The 19,344-nt window shown below is 40.3% G+C and overlaps 1 protein-coding gene across 1 annotated transcript; it reads right to left on the minus strand.

Moving 5' to 3' along the window:
• Window positions 1-6,976: 6,976 nt before the first annotated feature.
• Window positions 6,977-19,006, minus strand: ANKRD34B (ankyrin repeat domain 34B). Its single transcript, XM_021699730.1, has 3 exons — window positions 18,942-19,006; window positions 17,034-17,119; window positions 6,977-8,645 (listed from the first exon to the last, which is right to left on the minus strand). Exon 3 carries the CDS (start codon window positions 8,621-8,623, stop codon window positions 7,079-7,081), a length of 1,545 nt encoding a protein of 514 aa, XP_021555405.1. The 5' UTR covers window positions 8,624-8,645; window positions 17,034-17,119; window positions 18,942-19,006; the 3' UTR covers window positions 6,977-7,078.
• Window positions 19,007-19,344: the final 338 nt, after the last annotated feature.

The following is a 19,344-nucleotide window of genomic DNA, read 5'->3' on the forward strand; positions in this document are numbered from 1 at the left end:
CAGGGGAAGAGAGGGAAAACTGAATGGGAAGAAATCAGAGAGGGAGACAAACCATGAGAGACTCTAGACTCTGGGAACTAAACTGAGGGTTACAGAAGGGAGGGGGTTGGGGGAATGGGGTAACTGGGTGATGGGTATTAAGGAGGGCATGTGTGGTGATGAGCACTGGGTGTTATACTGAACTAATGAATCGTTGAACACTACATCAAAAACTAATGATGGCTGGCTGGCTAATTGAACATAATAATAATTTAAAAATTAAATTAAAAAAAAAAGATCTTGGGGCACCTGTCTGGCTCAGTTGGTAGAGCATGTGACTCTTGGTCTTGGGGGTTGTAAGTTTGAGCCCCATGTTGGGTGTAGAGATTACTTAAAAATAATCTCTTTAAGGGGTGCCTGGCTGGCTCAGCTAGTTAAGCGGCTACCTTTGGTTCAGTTCATGATCCTATGGTCCTGGGATTGAGTCCTGTGTCAGGCTCCCAGCTCAGTTGGGAGTCTGCTTGTCCCTCTCCCTCTCCCTCTGCCCCTTCCCCTGCTCGTGCTCTCTCTCTCTCTCAAATAAATAAATAAAATCTTTAAAAATTTTTTTAAATCTTTTTTTTTTTAAGATTTTATTTATTTATTTGAGAGAGAGAGAATGAGAGACAGAGAGCACGAGAGGGAAGAGGGCAGAGGGGGAAGCAGACCCCCCGCTGAGCAGGGAGCCCGATGTGGGACTCGATCCCGGGACTCCAGGATCATGACCTGAGCCGAAGGCAGTCGCTTAACCAACTGAGCCACCCAGGCTCCCCTTTTTAAATCTTTAAAAAAAGATTAACATCTTGACTCTTTAATAGTCTGTGTGATGAAATGGGAGGTAAACACAGAACAGGCCTTCTGTATACTGAAATTCAATGGTTGTCCTAAAGAAAAGCACTTGTTGCAAACAGAACTAGTCATTTTTTTCATGGAAAAAATATTTACTTGAAAGAACAACTGACAGACTAATTATTCAATCTTGGGTATTTGGCGAATATTTTCTCAAAAATGAACAAAGCAAATTTGTCACTTCAAGGACAAGAACTGATAGTATCTGTTGCCAATGATAGAACCTGAAGTTTTATAATGAAAAATTAGAATTTGAATAAATTTGAATCAATCATTGTGATTGATTCCCAATGCTTAAGGACTTTTTTTTTTTTCTGTTATCAGTGGTAATATAAAAAAATGTGCCAACATTTGGAAGATCTGCATAACTCAAAGAGTCTTTATTTTCCAAATAACTAGTGCATGATATGATAAGACAGGGCATGAGTAAGGAATCCTTTCAAATTGCAGGACAGAAGAGTGAAATTTAGTGTAACACAATATGGAAATTCATTGACATGGTTTCAGATTCCATATTACAGCTAACCTTTTAAGAAACTACCACTTATCCGAGTTGGAGTATAGTATCAAAGAAGACTATCCACAATTATCTGAAAAGCCTATTAAGTTATTTCTTCCTTTTCCAATTACATATCTGTGTGAAGCCATATTTTCTTCAAATGCTTCAACTAAAACAACATACTATAACAGATTGAATGCAGAAACAGGAGAATCCAGCTGTTTTCTATTAAGCCAAACATTAAAGAGATTTGCAAAAACATAAACCAATACCACTTTTCTCACTAAATATATTTTGGGTAATAGAGTTACTTTTCATAAAATATTTATGCTAACATGTAATGGGTTTGTAAAGTTTTCCAGGTTTAAATTTTTTAAAAAGATGTATTTATTTGAAAGAGAGAAAGAGAGAGAGCACGAGTAGGGGAAGGCAGAGGGAGAGAATCTCAAGCCAACTCCACAGTGAGCACAGAGCCTGGATGCAGGGTTCGATCTCAGGACCCTGAGATCATGACCTGAGCTGAAACCAAGAGTTGGATGCTTAACCAACTGAGACACCCAGGCACCCCTTTCCAGGTTTAATTTTTAATGTAGCAAACACTGAAATATATAACCTGGATTTTTTTTTAAAGCCCTTAGGGTCCTCATTTTTTAAGAGTGTAAAGGTCCTGAGACCGTAAGGTTTGAAAACCTATGTCTCCAGAAGTTTTAACTGTTCAGCATATATGGATAAAAAGCTAATTCCATTTCTGCTTTAATCATTCTAAAATCAAGGTATTAAAAAATAATAAAAAAATAAAATAAAGGCATTGTTTTTTTTTTTTTAAGATTTTATTTATTTATTTATTTGAGAGAGAGAATGAGAGACAGCACGAGAGGGAAGAGGGTCAGAGAGAGAAGCAGACCCCCCGCTGAGCGGGGAGCCCGATGCGGGACTTGATCCCAGGACTCCAGGATCATGACCTGAGCCGAAGGCAGTCGCCCAACCAACTGAGCCACCCAGGCGCCCAAGGCATTGTTTTTTTAACTATAAAATGTGTCATTTAAATATATTTAATGTATTTAAAATTTGTGATACATTTGTGACTAAATATATTTAATTTTTGAAAAGTAGTTCTATTGGTTTTTAAATAGAACAAAATACATATGGTTTTTAAAAATTCAAACAGTACAAAGATATATTTAAATTTTTTTTTTAGTTAAAAGGGATGTATAAGGGACGTCTGGGTGGCTCAGTCAGTTAAGCGTCTGCCTTTGACTCGGGTCATGATCCTGGGTCCTGGGATCAAATCCCATGTCGGGCTCCCTGCTTGGCAGGGAGTCTGCTTCTCCCTCTGCCTGCCGCTCTCCCTGCTTGTGCTCTCTCCCTCTGGCAAGTAAATAAGATAAAATCTTTAAAAAAAAAGGGATGAATAAAAGAAATGACCGTTTGGAAATTTGTAGGGGAAAGAATATAATTGTAACCATTGTTTTACCAATTTATCAAACAATTTGATCTTTTCAGTTTTCCCAAATTCCTTATCCACACATTTATGATGATGATAATAAGTGTGTATATGATGCTAGGTGCCATTCTAAAATGTCTCAATGACAGTGATGATGTCACTGATGAAAAACTGTCTACTGTGGTACCTGGGTGGTTCAGTCAGTTAAGCAGGGTCCTTGCTGAGCAGGGAGCCCAATGCGGGATTCAGTCCCAGGACTTGGAGATGATGACCTGAGTCAAAGGCAGTCACTTAACTGACTGAGCCACCCAGGCACCAAGTAATTGATTTTCAAAACCTAAATGTAGCCTACTCATGAGAAGCAGATGAGAGGGAGTTCTCTTTAGGAGGAAGGCAAAGGATGGAAGACAGCCTCGGAAGATGAGGCTTTAGCAAAGTAGATCAGGCAGACTCAACAATAATGCTGGATAATGCTAGAACCTAGCATTGGGAAAGTGCCTGTATCCTGACCCAGCAGAGTATCTTGACTGTTTTAGTACAATTACACTTTGATCCAGTGTTCCAGCTAATTGAAAGTCTTTTAAATTGTTTTTGTTGTTATTTGTTGTGTTAACTACTCTTGCCAGATTTTCCTTTTCTGGTCTTCCCTTTAAGACTTGTAGACATTCAGGGGCGCCTGGGTGGCTCAGTCGTTAAGCATCTGCCTTCCGCTCAGGTCATGATCCCAGGGTCCTGGGATTGAGCCCCGCATCAGGCTCCCTGCTCCGCGGGAAGCCTGCTTCTCTCTCTCCCACTCCCCCTGCTTGTGTTCCCTCTCTCGCTGTGTCTCTCTCTGTCAAATAAATAAATAAAATCATAAAAAAAAAAAAAAAAGACTTGTAGACATTCAGGCGGGCCTGGCAGGCTTAGTCAGGGGGAATGTGTTCAAGCCCCATACTGGGCGTAGAAATTACTCAAATAAATATATACATACATACACTTAAAAAAAAAGAATTATAGACATTCAAAGAAGGTCATAAGGAGATAGGATGTCACCTTAGAAAGGCCAATGGCCAGCTCCAGTAAATCTAGCGGATTTATCATGGTCCATGTTCTGGCCCTCTTGGTGACTTAGAAATGACTTAAAAATGTGACTTAGATCTAAGGAATATTGGCATTAAACAAGGCTATATAAACTCAAATATTATTTTATCAAGAATTATGACTTCCAAGTAGACTGTGCCTTCTTGTTTAAAAATACAGGTTTTATTATTCACATATGTTGAGGCCAACAGGAAACCGTTACATTGAAAATATAGTTTGTTACTCACAGTTGCCAAGAAGAGGCAGGCATACCACATCACACAGGGCCAATGTGGGGAAGCACCAGTGTCTGCCTGCAGACGGAGTGAGGGCAAAACTGGGTCAGTCAGACCCTTTATTAGAGTTTCTGTAGGAGGGAAGGGGTGAGGCAAGGTCAACAGGTTTAGGATTGGCTAGTTTGAATAATTTCAGTGGTTTCTGGGATTTGGGAGCTGTCACTGGTTGTTTGGTACCTGACCCTGGGGTGATCAGGACAGGGGGGTAGTGGCCCTGAGAGCCCTGTGAGTGCCTGATAAAGGAGATGGTTGGACTATGGACTCTGAGTTGGTTGGTTTGCATATGAAAGATGCATTCTGGGGCAAATTGTTTTCTATCCCTAGGAATTAGCTAACCCTGGGAGGGGCGGTCCCTCTAGTGTCAGCAAGGCCCCAAGATATCAAAGCATCAGAAAATACAAAAAACAAACAAACAAACACCAACAAAAAACCCCCATGATTAATACAGTTGTCACCACCCTGACAAGTTCATTCCTTCCTTTAAACAAACTATATGGAAATCAAGTTACTAGAAGGCTACATGGTATTTAATCAGACTAAGCGTCATCATTTGAGATTTTAAAAGGTCCAGGTACTGGATAACTGATGGGTACATCTCTACCAAAGAATATGCCAGGCAGGTGTTCATCACCTTCCCTTGGCACTGCTTGGATGGGACACTGTCAGCACTTGTCTCTGTAACTAAGACTGCCCTATATCCTCCCCAAAATTATCCTTGCTGTGCATCAGTATTAGCTGTACTCTTTGGAAGTCCTAGCCACAAGTAACTAAGAATGGTACCTGTAAAACTAATGCATGAAGTGTCATCAGACCTTTAAATTAAAGTTAAATCATACTTTTATGTTAAAATATAACACATATATACATATCTGACTCCTGTTGCCAACATATGTGACTTACCATTGGGAGCCCAGTGATATACTCCACTTAATGGAGTGAAGAGTCCCATAGGATGGTTTTACAACCTAACTCAGGCAACCTTAGCCCCTAAAATGTTTTCAGGATTGAGAGAAGACTAAAACCTCTTCCAAATATGGCCAACAAAGGTTTAGTACTATTAAATATTTTTTGCATGTTGGGATTAGAATAGCAACAAAAATTATTCTCAGTTTTCTATTTAGTCAAAGTAACATGTGGCACAATTTCTCTTGAGATTGTGTTGAAATATTTATCATTACTATTTGAGATAAATAAAAATGATAATCAAAATAACATTTAAAATTTTTATTGATAGCATTTTGTTTATGAACTAATATATTTACATATTTCTCCAAACTGTATCCTTGCAACTTAAAGCCAAGCACTTTTCTCAATATTAAACTTGTGAAAAGGGTTAGCTACCTATAAACATCAGGTACAATTCTAAGTTCTGAATCAAAAACTATTTCTAATGTAATTTACATTAATGTTCTTTAAAACATTAAATGAAAAACCTCCAATTATTTTTTTTCAAATAAAAGCCACAAAAACATTAAATAATTACCATGTACATTACAACTTGCTTATATCAAATTACCAAGAAAAGCATCATACCAATTGTTAGGATCTCCTCTACTAATAGAAGGCAAAGAAATAAACTTGTATATGACAGTCATCAGATTAGTGCACTCCAGTTTTATATAATTTGACTTATTCTTTGTTGTGAAACTGCTAGGTTGAAATAAGGATTCTTTATATAAACACATTTTGAAATCATATAGATAATATAGTCATTTTGTAACATTTTATAATAGTAACATGGTATTCATTTATTTTGTTAGAAGTTATTCACAGGTCCTAAATACTAGATGATTGGAATGTCACACTAAGGAAATTATCCTTATTATCCTTATTATATAAATGTTTAATAATTATGTTAGAAATTAAGAGATATTATTTAATCTTGACCAAATATTTAGTGTATGTTGTTTCTATTCTGTAAGTTTCTATTGGCTTTCTTAATTTTAGCTAATCTAAGAGAATCTAATAATCAGTTTTTCTTTTCTAAAATGAAGCAAGCACATAGTCTCTATTTGTGATAAATCCCCGGGTTTTTTTTTTTTTTTTGGTTGTCTGTAAGAAAGACAAGAATAATTTGATATAAGTAACGAGGAATGCTTTTAAACTTTTGTTTTATCTTGTTATTGGGAACCTATAGATAGACCTCAAAAATAATAACAGGAATTAAAAGATATGAAGAAAGAATTCTATGAGATAACATTAAAGACAAAATAAAACCAAGCAAAAAACAACACGCCAACACTTAGCATAGATTATTACTAGCTTGTAAAACTCTGATCTGTTATTTGACATTGATTAAGCTGACAACGTGAATATTAGCTGCCCAGTCTACTATAATGGTTGGCCTTTTACAATTTTAATTAGATTTCACATACTTGCAATCAACAGTTTTAAGAATTAGTTCATTCTTTCCTTATACCTTATACCTTATAGGCTTATTGATCATAGGACTGTTTTGTTTTTGTTTTGTTTTTATGCTTTTGGCATCATGGAAAATTACAATCTTATTTATTGACTTGTAATGTTAAAAACGTTTATTGACTTGAATGCAGTGTTTCCTAATAAAACATCTGGGAAATCTGAAAAAAATTTTAAAGTCATCTCCAACATATTTGCCCTTTTTTTTAACTGATTTTTGTTTAAATTAAAAACCTGGACCACATGAAGGTTGCTAAATATTAGGAGTTTTGAGAAATATAGCTTTAATTTTGTTTGAATTTCCTTAGTAGGAACTACATGTTATTTGTATGTCCACAGTGCCTAGTACGATACACAGTACATTTTGATACCCCTAACAATTATGGACTAACCAATTACAAGATTTAAAAGGATGGACATTTGAGATTTCTTCTCTGGTTCTATATTTCTCTGATGTAGACATTTGAACAAAATGTGCTTTCTAGCCATTTCTTAAAAATTTACTAATTGCTTAATTTGTTCTGTTTGCAATGATTGTCTCCTTAACAACATTTTTTTACTTTTGAATTCTTTAGGGAACATAGGAACTATTGGCATAAGCACTTTTTGACCACAAGAAAGGAGGCTGGAAATCTTGTTATTGGCATGGAGATCTGAGATGGGGGGGTGAGGATTCACGTTTAAGGGTGGCAGAAATCCTGATCTGGCTTGAGTAATATTGTGATCTAAAGAGAAAGCTCCTGAACCACGCCTTTCTAAAAGTGCATGATTTCTCCTGCTCAAGGGACCTGGTGAGATATTCTCCAGCAATTCTTTGGGCCCTGACAACAGGGAAGGAGATGGTGAGAAGATTTTTTTCTTTCCTATAAGTGCTTTGCCATCTTCTAGAGTTGTAGGGGTAAGACCAGCCGAGAGCTGGGAATCAGAGCTGTAGTGATTTGCCCCTGAGTTTCTTTTTTGAACTATACTTCTTAAGGTGGAAGCAAAGATTGTCTGGTTAGAGTCTGGATCTGGGTCAGCAGGGATTTCAATGCATTGCTGGCTTCCTTCTGAAAAAAATGACTGATGATTTATTTCATCGTATGACATCTTTCTTGAGCTGGCCTGATCAAAGGCTCTTAGCAAATGTGCAGTGTCTTTTATATCAATACTTTGGTGCCTAGTAATGAATCGCTTGGAAAGTGCCAGCGCATTGGTTTTGTAGGATAATTCTTCCTCTGGAGTAATATCCTGGAGCTCCTCTTGCAAGGAGGCCACTCTGTTTTGGTGCATTAATAAGGGAGGACTCTTGATCCAAGTTGGAGCCTGGGGTAGCTTGGGCCCATTAGAGGCCATAGCAGGCTTCCTCATAGGGGAGCCTGGGTCCTGCGTATCATCACTACTTCCTGAGGGCTCCAGACCTTTAAAGCCAAAAAGTGTCATTTCAGTTTCAGAAGAATGTGAAAGTGGCAATGAGGCTGTTTTTATGTCTATTTCTGAAGGAGTGGCACAGGAGGCTGGGGAATGACACCCATCTATATCTACAGGAGGCATATTTAAGTACTGTTTGGTAGTGTGCCTACCAGAGGGTGATTTAGCTGTTGTTATGATAATGACCTCTTTCCCTTTTGCCTTGCAAGCGCTAAGTAGAACTTTCAGGGTTTCTCTATCCTCTGAATTTATAGCATAAACAAGGGCTGAATAACTAGAATGGTCTTGCAAGCTGAGATCAGCCCCACTGTTTAGGAGCAAGGAAACAACTTCAGGACCAGCTTTTTCTAAGCAAGCGTGCATCAAAGCAGTTTTCCCAGATTTGTCCTGTATGTTGGGATCAGCGTTGTTTTCTAACAGGTATTTAACCATTTTGGCTTTACTGACACTCTGGTGATCAACATGTTTGGTCTTACAAGCAATCATTAAAGGGGTTTCCCCACGGTCATTGCTCTCATTAATGTAGGCACCACCTTCTAGCAAGAGTCTTGTGAGGCGAAGCCGGCTCTGATGGACTGCTTTGATGAGGGAATTTCCATCACTTGAAATTTCTACACCTTCATCCATCTTAAAAAGTCAGAATCAATACCTGGTTATCAAAGAATATGAAGAACAAAAGATTAGACAGAATCCCAATTTGTATTCATAATTTCTGAAATATGTATGTATAGAGTAATAGGACATAAATGAGATTATGTTATTAATAAATATAGAACAAAATAGTGAATTGCAAAATTAAAGAAATTTTAGAATGGTAACAGTTTTTAGGGAATTACATACTAAAATTTACTTTCAAAATCTTCATTGAATATTTATGATATAATACCAACCCATTACTTCCCTAAATTCCACGTTAATTAAACAACAATCCATTTACTTTCTACTTGTGAAAAATATTTTTAAAATAACACTAAAAATGTAGATTTAAGCAAAAATTCCAAAATTCTGTGTAATTGCAACTGAATCAATTAAAATACAGATATTTATGGCAGATAATCTAAAAATTCCTTAGTGTCCAATTACTTATATGTGCTCTTGAGTTAAATAATGCAACTATTATCTAGATTTTCAACTTGAACATTTTTTTTTAAGATTTTATTTATTCATTTGAGAGAAAGAGAGAGCACGAGTGGAGGGGAGAGGCAGAGAGAGAAGCAGACCCCACTGAGCAGGGAGCCTGATGTGGGGCTTGATCCCAGGATCCTGAAATCATGACCTGAGCCAAAGGCAGACACTCAACCATCTGAGCCATCCAGGTGCCCCTTAAAGAACATTTCTATGTTTCTTTTAAAGGATGAAAAATCATTTGAACTACAAGACATTAAAATACCTGACACATTGTCTGGAACTCACACTGAGATGGGAATGGTGAACAGGTGATTATGCAGTTTCCTTGATTTCATTATTTAAATCAGACACTAGATTATGGATGGGGTTGGCCACATACTGTTTGGTTAAATTTGGACAGCAGTACATTTGTTCTGAAAAAGGAGTTTTCTAGGCTGGAAATGTGAATGATGACATGTAGCCTTTATTTATTTATAATTTTTTTTTTTTTAGATTTTATTTTATTTGACAGAGAGAGACACAGTGAGAGAGGGAACACAAGCAGGGGGAGTGGGAGAGGGAGAAGCAGGCTTCCTGCTGAGCAGAGAGCCTGATGTGGAGCTTGATCCCAGGACCCTGAGATCATGACCTGAGCCAAAGGCAGACGCTTAACGACTGAGCCACCCAGGTGCCTTTATAAACATTTTATTTTTTTATCATTAAAACTAAAAATTATTTATGTTTAATTTATTTAAATAATTTAGATTCAAACTCCTTCAACAGATAATTCCATTAGTTGATAAGAATTATGTCCTTAGGGGTGCCTACATTGGGTGTAGAGCTTATTAAAAAAAAAAGAATTATGTCTTTATCTAGAGCTGAGGAAATGTTTGTCTTTGAACAGTACTTAGAGCTGGGGAGAAAAATCAAATGGAGTTTATATAATATTTAAATCTATTTTATTTAATGAGGTAGGTTTTAGAAATGGAGAAGTATTATTTATTCCACTTATTTACTTGTAGATTAACAATATGGGACATGAATTTTTTTACTGGATAATAGAATAGATAATAAATATAATGACCTTTTAACAGACAGAAGAAGAGATGAAGGGAACAGAAAGAAAATGAAGGGGGGAAGAAAGACATGCACACAGAACTTAGAATCTAAGTGTTAAACAGCTGCAAGCTCCTATTATTTCCTGAGCACTGAGCTACAAAGGCACATGCCCTAGCCCTGAAGAGCTTGCTCAGTTGTTTGGAAGAAACACTATATAAGCAGCTGGTTATGAGTTAAAGTCATGAGAATATACAGGCTTTGGTGGCTTGGGGACTGAGGGGCTTCACAGAGGCCAGCCATTTGAGCTGGGTCTTAAAGACTGCATAAGAGTCTGGTAGGCAGATAAAGTAGGAAGAGAGAAGTAGAGAATGTTCCTTGTGCAAAAACCTAGAGGCTTAAAATAGCAGTTATTTATCATAAATCAGGCTCTATTTATGCTGATATAACCAAACTTTAGAAAAATATTTTAGCAGATGGTTATAGTTAGGGTAAATATGGCAGAACACACACATTTAATTTTGCCTCTTCCTGAACAATCCCTTGAAACGAAAGAAGTTTTAATTTTATTTTTTAAGATTTTTATTTTTTAAAAGATTTTATTTATTTATTTGAGAGAGAGAGAGAGAACACAAGCAGGGAGGAGGGGCAGAGGGAGAGGGAGAAGCAGACCCCCCACTGAACAGGGAGCTGGATGCAGGGCTCGATCCCAGGACTCTAGTATCATGACCTGAGTCGAAGGCAGACACTTAACCAACAGAGCCACCCATGCCCCGAGATTTTATTTTTTAAGTAATCTCTACACCCAACATGGGGTTCCAGCTCACAACCCTGAGATCAAGAGTCGCACATTCCACTGACTGAGCCAGCCAGGTGCCCCAAGAATTTTTTAAAGGACATAACTTCACAAGGATAGCAGGAAAAGGAGACAATGGCAACATTTTGGAAGCCAGAAAGCAGATGGGCCAGTGTTAACCAACTTATCCAACCCGAGAAGGCTGTGCCTCAGATCATTCATGATAAAGCTGAGAACTCAGCCCATGTACACTGCAGCATCCTCACAAGAGGCAGTAACAGCAGAAGTTCTAGAACTGGGCGGGTGTGGTGGTGGTGGTGGTGGAGAGTATAGCTAAAATAATGAGGACTAGGTGAAAAGCTGTCAGGAAAAGCAGTTAGATCCCTAGGTCCTTGTCAGCCAAAGTGTGATCCTACCTTGGACCAGCAGCAGCACCACCATTACCTGAAGCTTAATCTCAGGCTCCAGCCGGACCTACTGAATCAGAGCCTACATTTTAATTAGATCCTCAGGTGATTTGTATGTGCATTAAAATCTGACTGCCTCAGGTCATTCCACCACTCCAAGCCACTAGGGGATAGGATATTAGCCCTCCCACGTGAGATGTCCAGACCTTTATTCTCCAGAAATGGTGAAATGGAGGGTCTCTGGACTGGAAGACACCTGACATATTTGGGGACAAGAAAACAGTGAATAAGTGACGGAATGCTCACTGATCACTGAATGAAGAGACTCAGAGCCTTCTCCCCAACTCAACTCCAAGAAGGCTGGCAGCTGTACCCTTATTATGCAACGGAATATTGCTGTACTCTTCTCTCAATAATCTGACCTGCTGAAAAGAAAATACCTAAGGGTACTAACCACAGGGATTCCCTAACATGCCACACAGATCATCCTACAGTGAGGTTTAAGGATTACAAGCCTCACCCATGTGCTCAAAGCTTCTCATCAGCTTTTTAATCCAAGCCCTTTAATCATGAGCAGATAATCAAAATAAAAAACAAAACAAAATAGAAAAGCCTCTTACCTTAGAGACCAGAAGACATAGAAAAAAAGCAACTTGGACGAGACAGATACTAGTCGGGAAGCTGAAAACTTCAAAAGCTCATTATCTTTAGATATAAGATGTTGTAACCATGAAACAAAAATAAAATATTCAGAGACCATAAAAAGCATTCTCAAAAGGTAAAAACACCATACAAACTGCAAAACTCAATAGAAGGGTTAGATGACAATGTTGATAAAATCCCTAACAGTTAAACAAAAAGAATAGAGGGGGGAAAAAAGAAAATTAGAGGTCTACACTAGGAAATTCAACTACTAGAAGTTGAACATTCAACTACTCGAAGTTCTGGCAAGACAAAATAGTGGGGGTGGAAGAAGGGGCAAGCAGGAAAGGAAATGATGACTGAGATCAAGAAAAATGTCATGCGTGATACCAGTTTCCAAATTGAAAGGGTCCAGTTAGAACATAGCACAATAGATGGAAACAGACCCATGGCACATGGTTTAAGTTTCAAGGAACACTGAGAATAAAGAAGATTCCACAAGCTTGGGGGCAAGTGGGGAGTTGGGTACATAAGTCACATGCTAAAGGATCAAGAATTACAGTGGATTCAGATATATCAACAACAGTAAAAGACAATAGAGGAATGTCCTTTAAAATCTGAAGGAAAAATAACTCCCAGCTTAGAATTCTATATCTAGCCAAACCATCAGTCAAGAATTGAGATACTTTTTTTTTTTTTTTAAGATTTATTTATTTTTAGAGGGCGCCTGGGTGGCTCAGTCGTTAAGCGTCTGCCTTTGGCTCAGGTCATGATCCCAGGGTCCTGGGATCGAGTCCCACATCGGGCCCCCTGCTCAGCAGGGAGCCTGCTTCTCGCTCTCCCACTCCCCCTGCTTGTGTTCCTGCTCTCTCTATCTCTCTCTCTGTCAAATAAATAAATAAAATCTTAAAAAAAAAAAAAAAAAAAAAAAAAAGATTTATTTATTTTTAGAGAGAGAGAGAGCACGCAGGAGCAGGAGGGCCAGAGGGAGAGGGAGAGAGAATCTCAAGCAGACTCCATGCTAAGCACAGAGCCCAATGCCAGGCTCCATCTCATGACCCTGAGATCATGACCTAAGGTGAAATCAAGAGTGAGATACTTTACTCACTGTGCCACTCAGGCACCCCAAGAATTGAGATACTCTTAAGAATGTACTGAAGGATATAATCTACAAAGATGAAATGGTAGAAGAAGAAAGAGGAAACAAGATACCAGAGGCTGGAGATCATCTCAGAGGAGAAGTACAAAATATCTCCAGGAAGATGGTGAGGGGTCAGGATGATGGATGTGCACATCATCTCTGAGATCATACTGTCATTTTACTATCTTATTAACTGAGAACTAAATGCCCAGGTGACCCTGCCTTCAGCTCTTATCTCTATGTGCTTTGTCCTGACTGCGTCTCTGTTCCTTTTTAACACAGTACCTATATATTTTTTTAAGATTTTATTTATTTGAGAGACAGAGAGCCTCTGAGAGAGAGAGCATGAGGAGAGGGGAGGGGCGGAGGGAGAGGGAGCAGCAGACTCCCCGCTGAGCAGGGAGCCCCATGCGGGGCTTGATCTCAGGGCCCTGGGATCATGACCTGAGCTGAAGGCAAACTGAGCCACCCAGGTGCCCTGTTCCATAATTAAAATTTTAAAAGAGCCATATGAGGTTGTAGCTTTTTACAACATCATTCAGTTTTGTGGTATTATCAGTAGTATTTATGCCTAGACTTTCAAGGACTTTCAACTAGGGAGCTCCTGAAAGGCAGTATTCAAAAGAATATACTTATCATTCTACTTTAGTATCACTCATTATGTTAAGCAAAGAACTATTCAATATATACATACATAAATACAATGAAAGTGAATGCTGCGCTTTTTGTCCCCCTGTGCAACATCTATAAAAGCCATTCCAAAGCGAGGCACACCTGCAATTTGGGACCTTAGGAATTTAGGATTGGTTGACAGCTTGGGTCCCAACAGAGGTCTATTCTGAATGCAAAGCATCTGAAAAGAGTTCGCAAAAGAAACCTTTTGTTGCATTTTTCATATACTAATGTGTTTATTTTTATTATTTTTTAAAGATTTTATTTATTTATTTCACAGAGAGACACAGAGAGAGAGGGAACACAAGCAGGGGGAGTGGGAGAAGGAGAAGCAGGCTTCCCATGGTGCAGGGAGCCCGGTGCGGTGCTCGATCCCAGGACCCTGGGATCATGACCTGAGCCGAAGGCAGACGCTTAACGACTGAGCCACACAGGCACCCCAGTACTAATGTGTTTAATAAAGCAAAGAGATGTAGAGAAATTAGCTGGAACATAATATCAAATATAGAAATCATTTAATAACCACAGTTGGAGAAGAGGTACAGTATCAATCACATAAAAACACCTTTGACCAAAAGTGGCATTTGAGAAACATATTCAAATGAGAACAAGTTGCCAGATAGCAGATTTCTTTTTTTTTAAAGATTTTATTTATTTATTTGACAGGGAGAGAGAAAGAGAGAGAGAGAGAGCACAAACAGGGGGAGCAGCAAAGGGAGAGGGAGAAGCAGGCTCCCCGCCCAACACGGGGCTCAATCCCAGGACCCTGAGCTGAAGGCAGACACTTAACCAACTGAGCCACCCAGGTGCCCCGTAGGTTTCAATACTGTATTCTCATATAGTTTCTAGTTTTGGGGCCAGTCTTGCTTGTTTGTTTGTTTATTTTTTAAAAAAGTCTTATAAGAATCTTTTGGAAAGACTTTCAAATCTTTTCACCCACCCTCATGTGAAGGCTTTCTCTACAACACTAAACCTGACCACTTTCTGTCATAACTTTCTCTCACCAAGATTAGCATCAGAAGGTTCTGGGAAAAGAAGGGGAACTGGCAAGGTACTGCCAGCTTGGCTGCTTGAAGGGGGCAGTGGCCCCACTGTGGTCCTGTGGAAAGGGCTGGTGCTGTGGGCTCCAGGGCTCTCTGAAGAGGCTGGGCAGTGGCACCACTAGCTACTGGCAACTAGTGAATCTGTCTCATGGATGTAGGCATATCCCCTCTAGAACTGTCTAGAAAAAAAACCAGCCACAACAAAGCCTTACTCTTGGTTCATTTTATTTTATTTTATTTTATTTGTTTTTTTAAAGGTTTTTGTTTTTGTTTTTAAGATTTTATTTATTTGACAGAGAGAGAGAGAGAGAGCGCACAAGCAGGGTGAGTGGGAGAGGGAGAAGCAGGCTTCCTGCAGAGCAGGGAGCCCGATGTGGGGCTCGATCCCAGGACTCCGGGATCATGACCTGAGCCGAAGGCAGACGCTTAACAACTGAGCCACCCAGGTGCCCTCTTGGTTCATTTTAAAGACTTCTAAAACCCCTTGGGTTGCTCACTTTTTAAATTGTTCACATTTAATAGAACAATTCTAAAATTGTTTAAAATTAAAATTCACAGAGAAAAAAAGCTGTCAGATACTTTATTGTCCACATGTATACATGTTTGTTTTCCTAGTGTCTCATATTCAGTTCCTTACTGGAACAATCCCCTTGTCTTTATGCCTTTACTCTCTTTCAATTCTTTTATCATGGTCATCCATTTGCACATCAAAAATGCTGAAACTGAAGCTCTATTTATCTACTCTTCATAGAGCTAAGCTCTACCTGTGACGAAGATCACTTCTCTAGCCTACAATTATCCTAGTTCAGGAATGTTCTTGCTTCCTGTCTCATTCTGTGAAACATCCTCACTGAGTACCCAATGCTGATACTGTATTAACATTCAGTCAGACCCTTTGTTATAATATAGCATATAAATAACCCCCACATTCAGTTACACGTGCCAAATAGATAGCAGTTCAACTGGAGAAAGTTCAGGACTCAGACAGACCCACATTTCCATCCTGATTCCCCTATTTACAAGCTGTATACCACAGTCAGATGTCTCAGCCTCTCAGTCTTGGGTCCCTCCTCTGTAACATGACAAGGATCTAACCTTCATTCAAGGTGGGGAGGGGGTGGGATGAGGTGATGAAATCAGATGTCTAGAAAAAGACTTTCCTATTGTGCCTCACTAGGCAATGTATTCTTTTTAAAAATTTTATCTCAGAATTTAGCCTTCTTTTATTTATATCATGTCTCTAATTCACAGGCTACTTAAATAACAGATAAAATATTTAACATTTTTTTTAAAGATCTGTAAATAATTCTTTGTAAACATAAATGGAATCTATTAAGTGAATATGGAAAAAAGATAGCCTTAAATGTATTTTCCTTATAATTTCCAAATACAATAGTTTCAGCATATTATAGATTAATTATTAAACAGCTGGACAAATTGCTTTTTATTTTAAAATTAGAATGTCTTTAACATCACTTATGATTCATCACGGCATATTTACTATACTCTTTTAGTGCCTCTCTCTACTCCCGAGACCTCACTGAAATTACAGTTTAGTTACTTAAAAATTTAAAAAAATACACACTCTGAAGAACAAAAGCTTGCAGGAGAGCTGCATCATCAGATGAGCGATTTCAGACAAGCTTTGGAAACAGAGCGGGGATGGCGGTGTGGTAAACTGCCTTAGCACAGCAGAGGCTGTGCCATAAAGCTCCCAGGAGGTGGCCCCACCACAGGGGAGCCAGCTGACCCACAGGCCCAGGGAAGTTTAGTGCTGAGAGGCCCCACGTAGCACAGAAAGTGGCAATGAGGTGCAGGGCTGACAGCGAGGGTGGTTCAAAGTCTCTGGACAAATCTACTGGACCCCCAGGTACTTTTCCCCACCCCAAGTAGACAACCACTATCCTAGGCAAGAAAACAAGATTTATGCTCTGAACAGATCCATCAGAAAGGCTAAAAATAGGTGATAAAGTGAGAGTTTACAGGCTGAATGGTGGAATTCCCAGACCTCTGCCCTGCTAGCAGGAGACTAGAAGCCAGGAAAAAAGAAGGAAAAAAGCACTGGGTCTTAGAATTATGAGCCCTGTTAAAAATCTCTGTTGATAAATGAAACAATTCAGATAACTACATTCGCCCCTTTAGACACCCACTCTGAATGGAAATAGAAAGTTACCTGAAAACGTTATTCAAAATTTCATACTTCACTTATGTCTTTTCTCTCCCTGGATGAGTTTTTTTTTGTCAGCCAGCTGTCAGTTCCTACTGAAGGAAATCAAAGCTATTCAGAGTTACATAAATACCAATAATTTGTTTCACACATCTCTCCCATTTGGAGTCTAGTTTTTTAACTCCTTGTTAAGACATCCCTACAGTGTTTGTTCACTTAATTATATTTCAGTGATTATGAGTAAAAGTGTCTGGAGTGGATCCCATGCACTGCAGTCCTGTGTATACAGGCCAAGGCTTGCCCTGCAAGGATGCTGGGGTTGAGAGGGGCGCAGCACTCACCTGGTCCAGCCTTCCCCCACCCCAGCCCAGTCCACGGCAGCTGAGGAGGCCTAAGAAGGAAGGGTGGGAGAACTCCCAGTCACTCCTCTTATTCGCCTGCTCACCAGGACTTAATTAGATCTTCCTATGTCCTTTCTCTTGTTTCTCTTATGTTTCCTTGCTTCTTGGATACCAGCTTCCCACAGAGTAGGGTTCTGTTTTGAGTACCTGATTTGAGTGGTATCAACAATGGTAGTGCCACATGGGCTGAGGTGTTTTAAAAGCCTTCTTGGAGAGGACAGGCTTGGCCTTCCCTGTGGCTCTTTCTCTCCAAGCCACCCCATCTTCCTTGCATGCAGAGAGAAATGTTATTTTCCCTTGAGATTTGTACTCCACCTCCAAATAGGATTGGTGTTCCCTCCCATAAAGGGCCCTGGTCGGAGAGGGCAGCAAGGGGGGTGGAAATTAACAAATGGGTTTCAAGCTGGAAATTCAGCCCCTCACTCTTGCCCCAAGGTCGTCCTGTCTTTGTGCTGCCCACAGGGGACCAGAGCATGCTCAGAAGGGGCAGCAGGCTATATGTATCAGAGACTGGGGCTCTGTTTATTCCCAAGTTACCAACCCTTGGGAAACTGATCTTCTGGGATTCAGTTTCCTCATCCTAAAATGGGGATAATATTTACAGAAGATGACTGTGAGAATTTTAGAAGATCCTAATATATTTGCCATTTAGGAATTAAATAAATGTCAGTTTCTAAACATGCATCACTACATATGAATCCTGGGCTGATGAGGTCTGACAATGGGAGGCCAAAGTGCCTACACCAATGGGTTTTCCAGCTTCTGTGGGCATAATCACATGGAGAGCTTCTTAAAAATAAGATTTCAGGCTCCACTCCCACATAGTCAATAGGGGATGCTTCCTATGCAGACTTGGAGAAAATCTGTGACAAACTCTTCCTTCCTCACTTCCTATTCACTGTCAAGCCCTGCCTCAGGCTCTTACCAGGCTGGCTGTCTACATCGTCACTTCTAGGGTGTCTGCTGCTCAACTCTCCCGGAGGAGCTAAGGGCAGAGATGACTGCCATGGCCTAGAGAGGGATGAAGGAGCCCACAGGTCTAGAGAAGAGTACAGCCTTGAGTTAGAATGGGCCAGGCACTGGAGGTTTGCAGTCCCACCCTTCCCAGACAGGTCTGAAAAAATCCAGAGGTACAGTGGGCAGCCCAAGGCCAGGATGTGGGGGCTATGGCACTTAGATTTGAAGCGAAACATGTGTCTTCTTGCCATGCAAGCGAAGGGCCAAAGCCAGAACAAAAAATGTGCCAGATTGTCCCAGGAAATGTAATGACTTGCCAGGAAAGTGTTCTTCTCTGGCAGCAGCTTGGAAGAAATATTTCGAAACTGCCCAAGGGAAGGAGTGAGTAGCTGGTAAGGTTTGCTGTGTTTCCCCACACAAAGCCAAAAAAGGGCTGGTGTCTTTTAGTTACTTGTATGTCCCCTAGGCCTCTGGGCTGGGTCCCCCCGGCGGCTACACCCCCACCTCTCTCAGCAAACACCCCTCCCAGCACACACACAGACACACAAACCTATACCTCCAAGTCTCAGGGAACCAAGGTGATAGGATTTCCAAGCCGTTGAGGATTCTGGCAGTGTCTCCACAGTCCCCGCTGGCTCCGGGAACCAAGCTTGGTGCCTCAGTTTTTCCCGAGAGCGAGAGCGAGCGAGCGCGTGGTGCTGTCGGAGAAGGGCAAAGGAAGGTGACTGGGGCGACAGCGCCGGGGCACCGATGGGGGCGGGGTGTGCGTTCTGTCGCCTCGTCTCTGAGACTATCAAGATAGGCAGCCGGCGAGCTGAGGCGATCGCCATCCACGTGAAGGGGTTCTGCCCAGAGCCGCAGCGGAGCGGTCCCCGCACCGCCAGCCCAGAGAACACGGCCCTCCCTCGGGAAATGGGCGCGTCCGAGGGGAGCAGCCATTGCCGCCACCCCCGGGCAGG

Source organism: Neomonachus schauinslandi, chromosome 7 (assembly GCF_002201575.2).
Source record: "Neomonachus schauinslandi chromosome 7, ASM220157v2, whole genome shotgun sequence".
NCBI classification, from domain to species: domain Eukaryota; kingdom Metazoa; phylum Chordata; class Mammalia; order Carnivora; family Phocidae; genus Neomonachus; species Neomonachus schauinslandi.

Coding starts and splice junctions, on each gene's coding strand:
- ANKRD34B (XM_021699730.1), bottom strand. CDS start 8,623: ATGGATGAAGGTGTAGAAATTTCAAGTGATGGAAATTCCCTCATCAAA.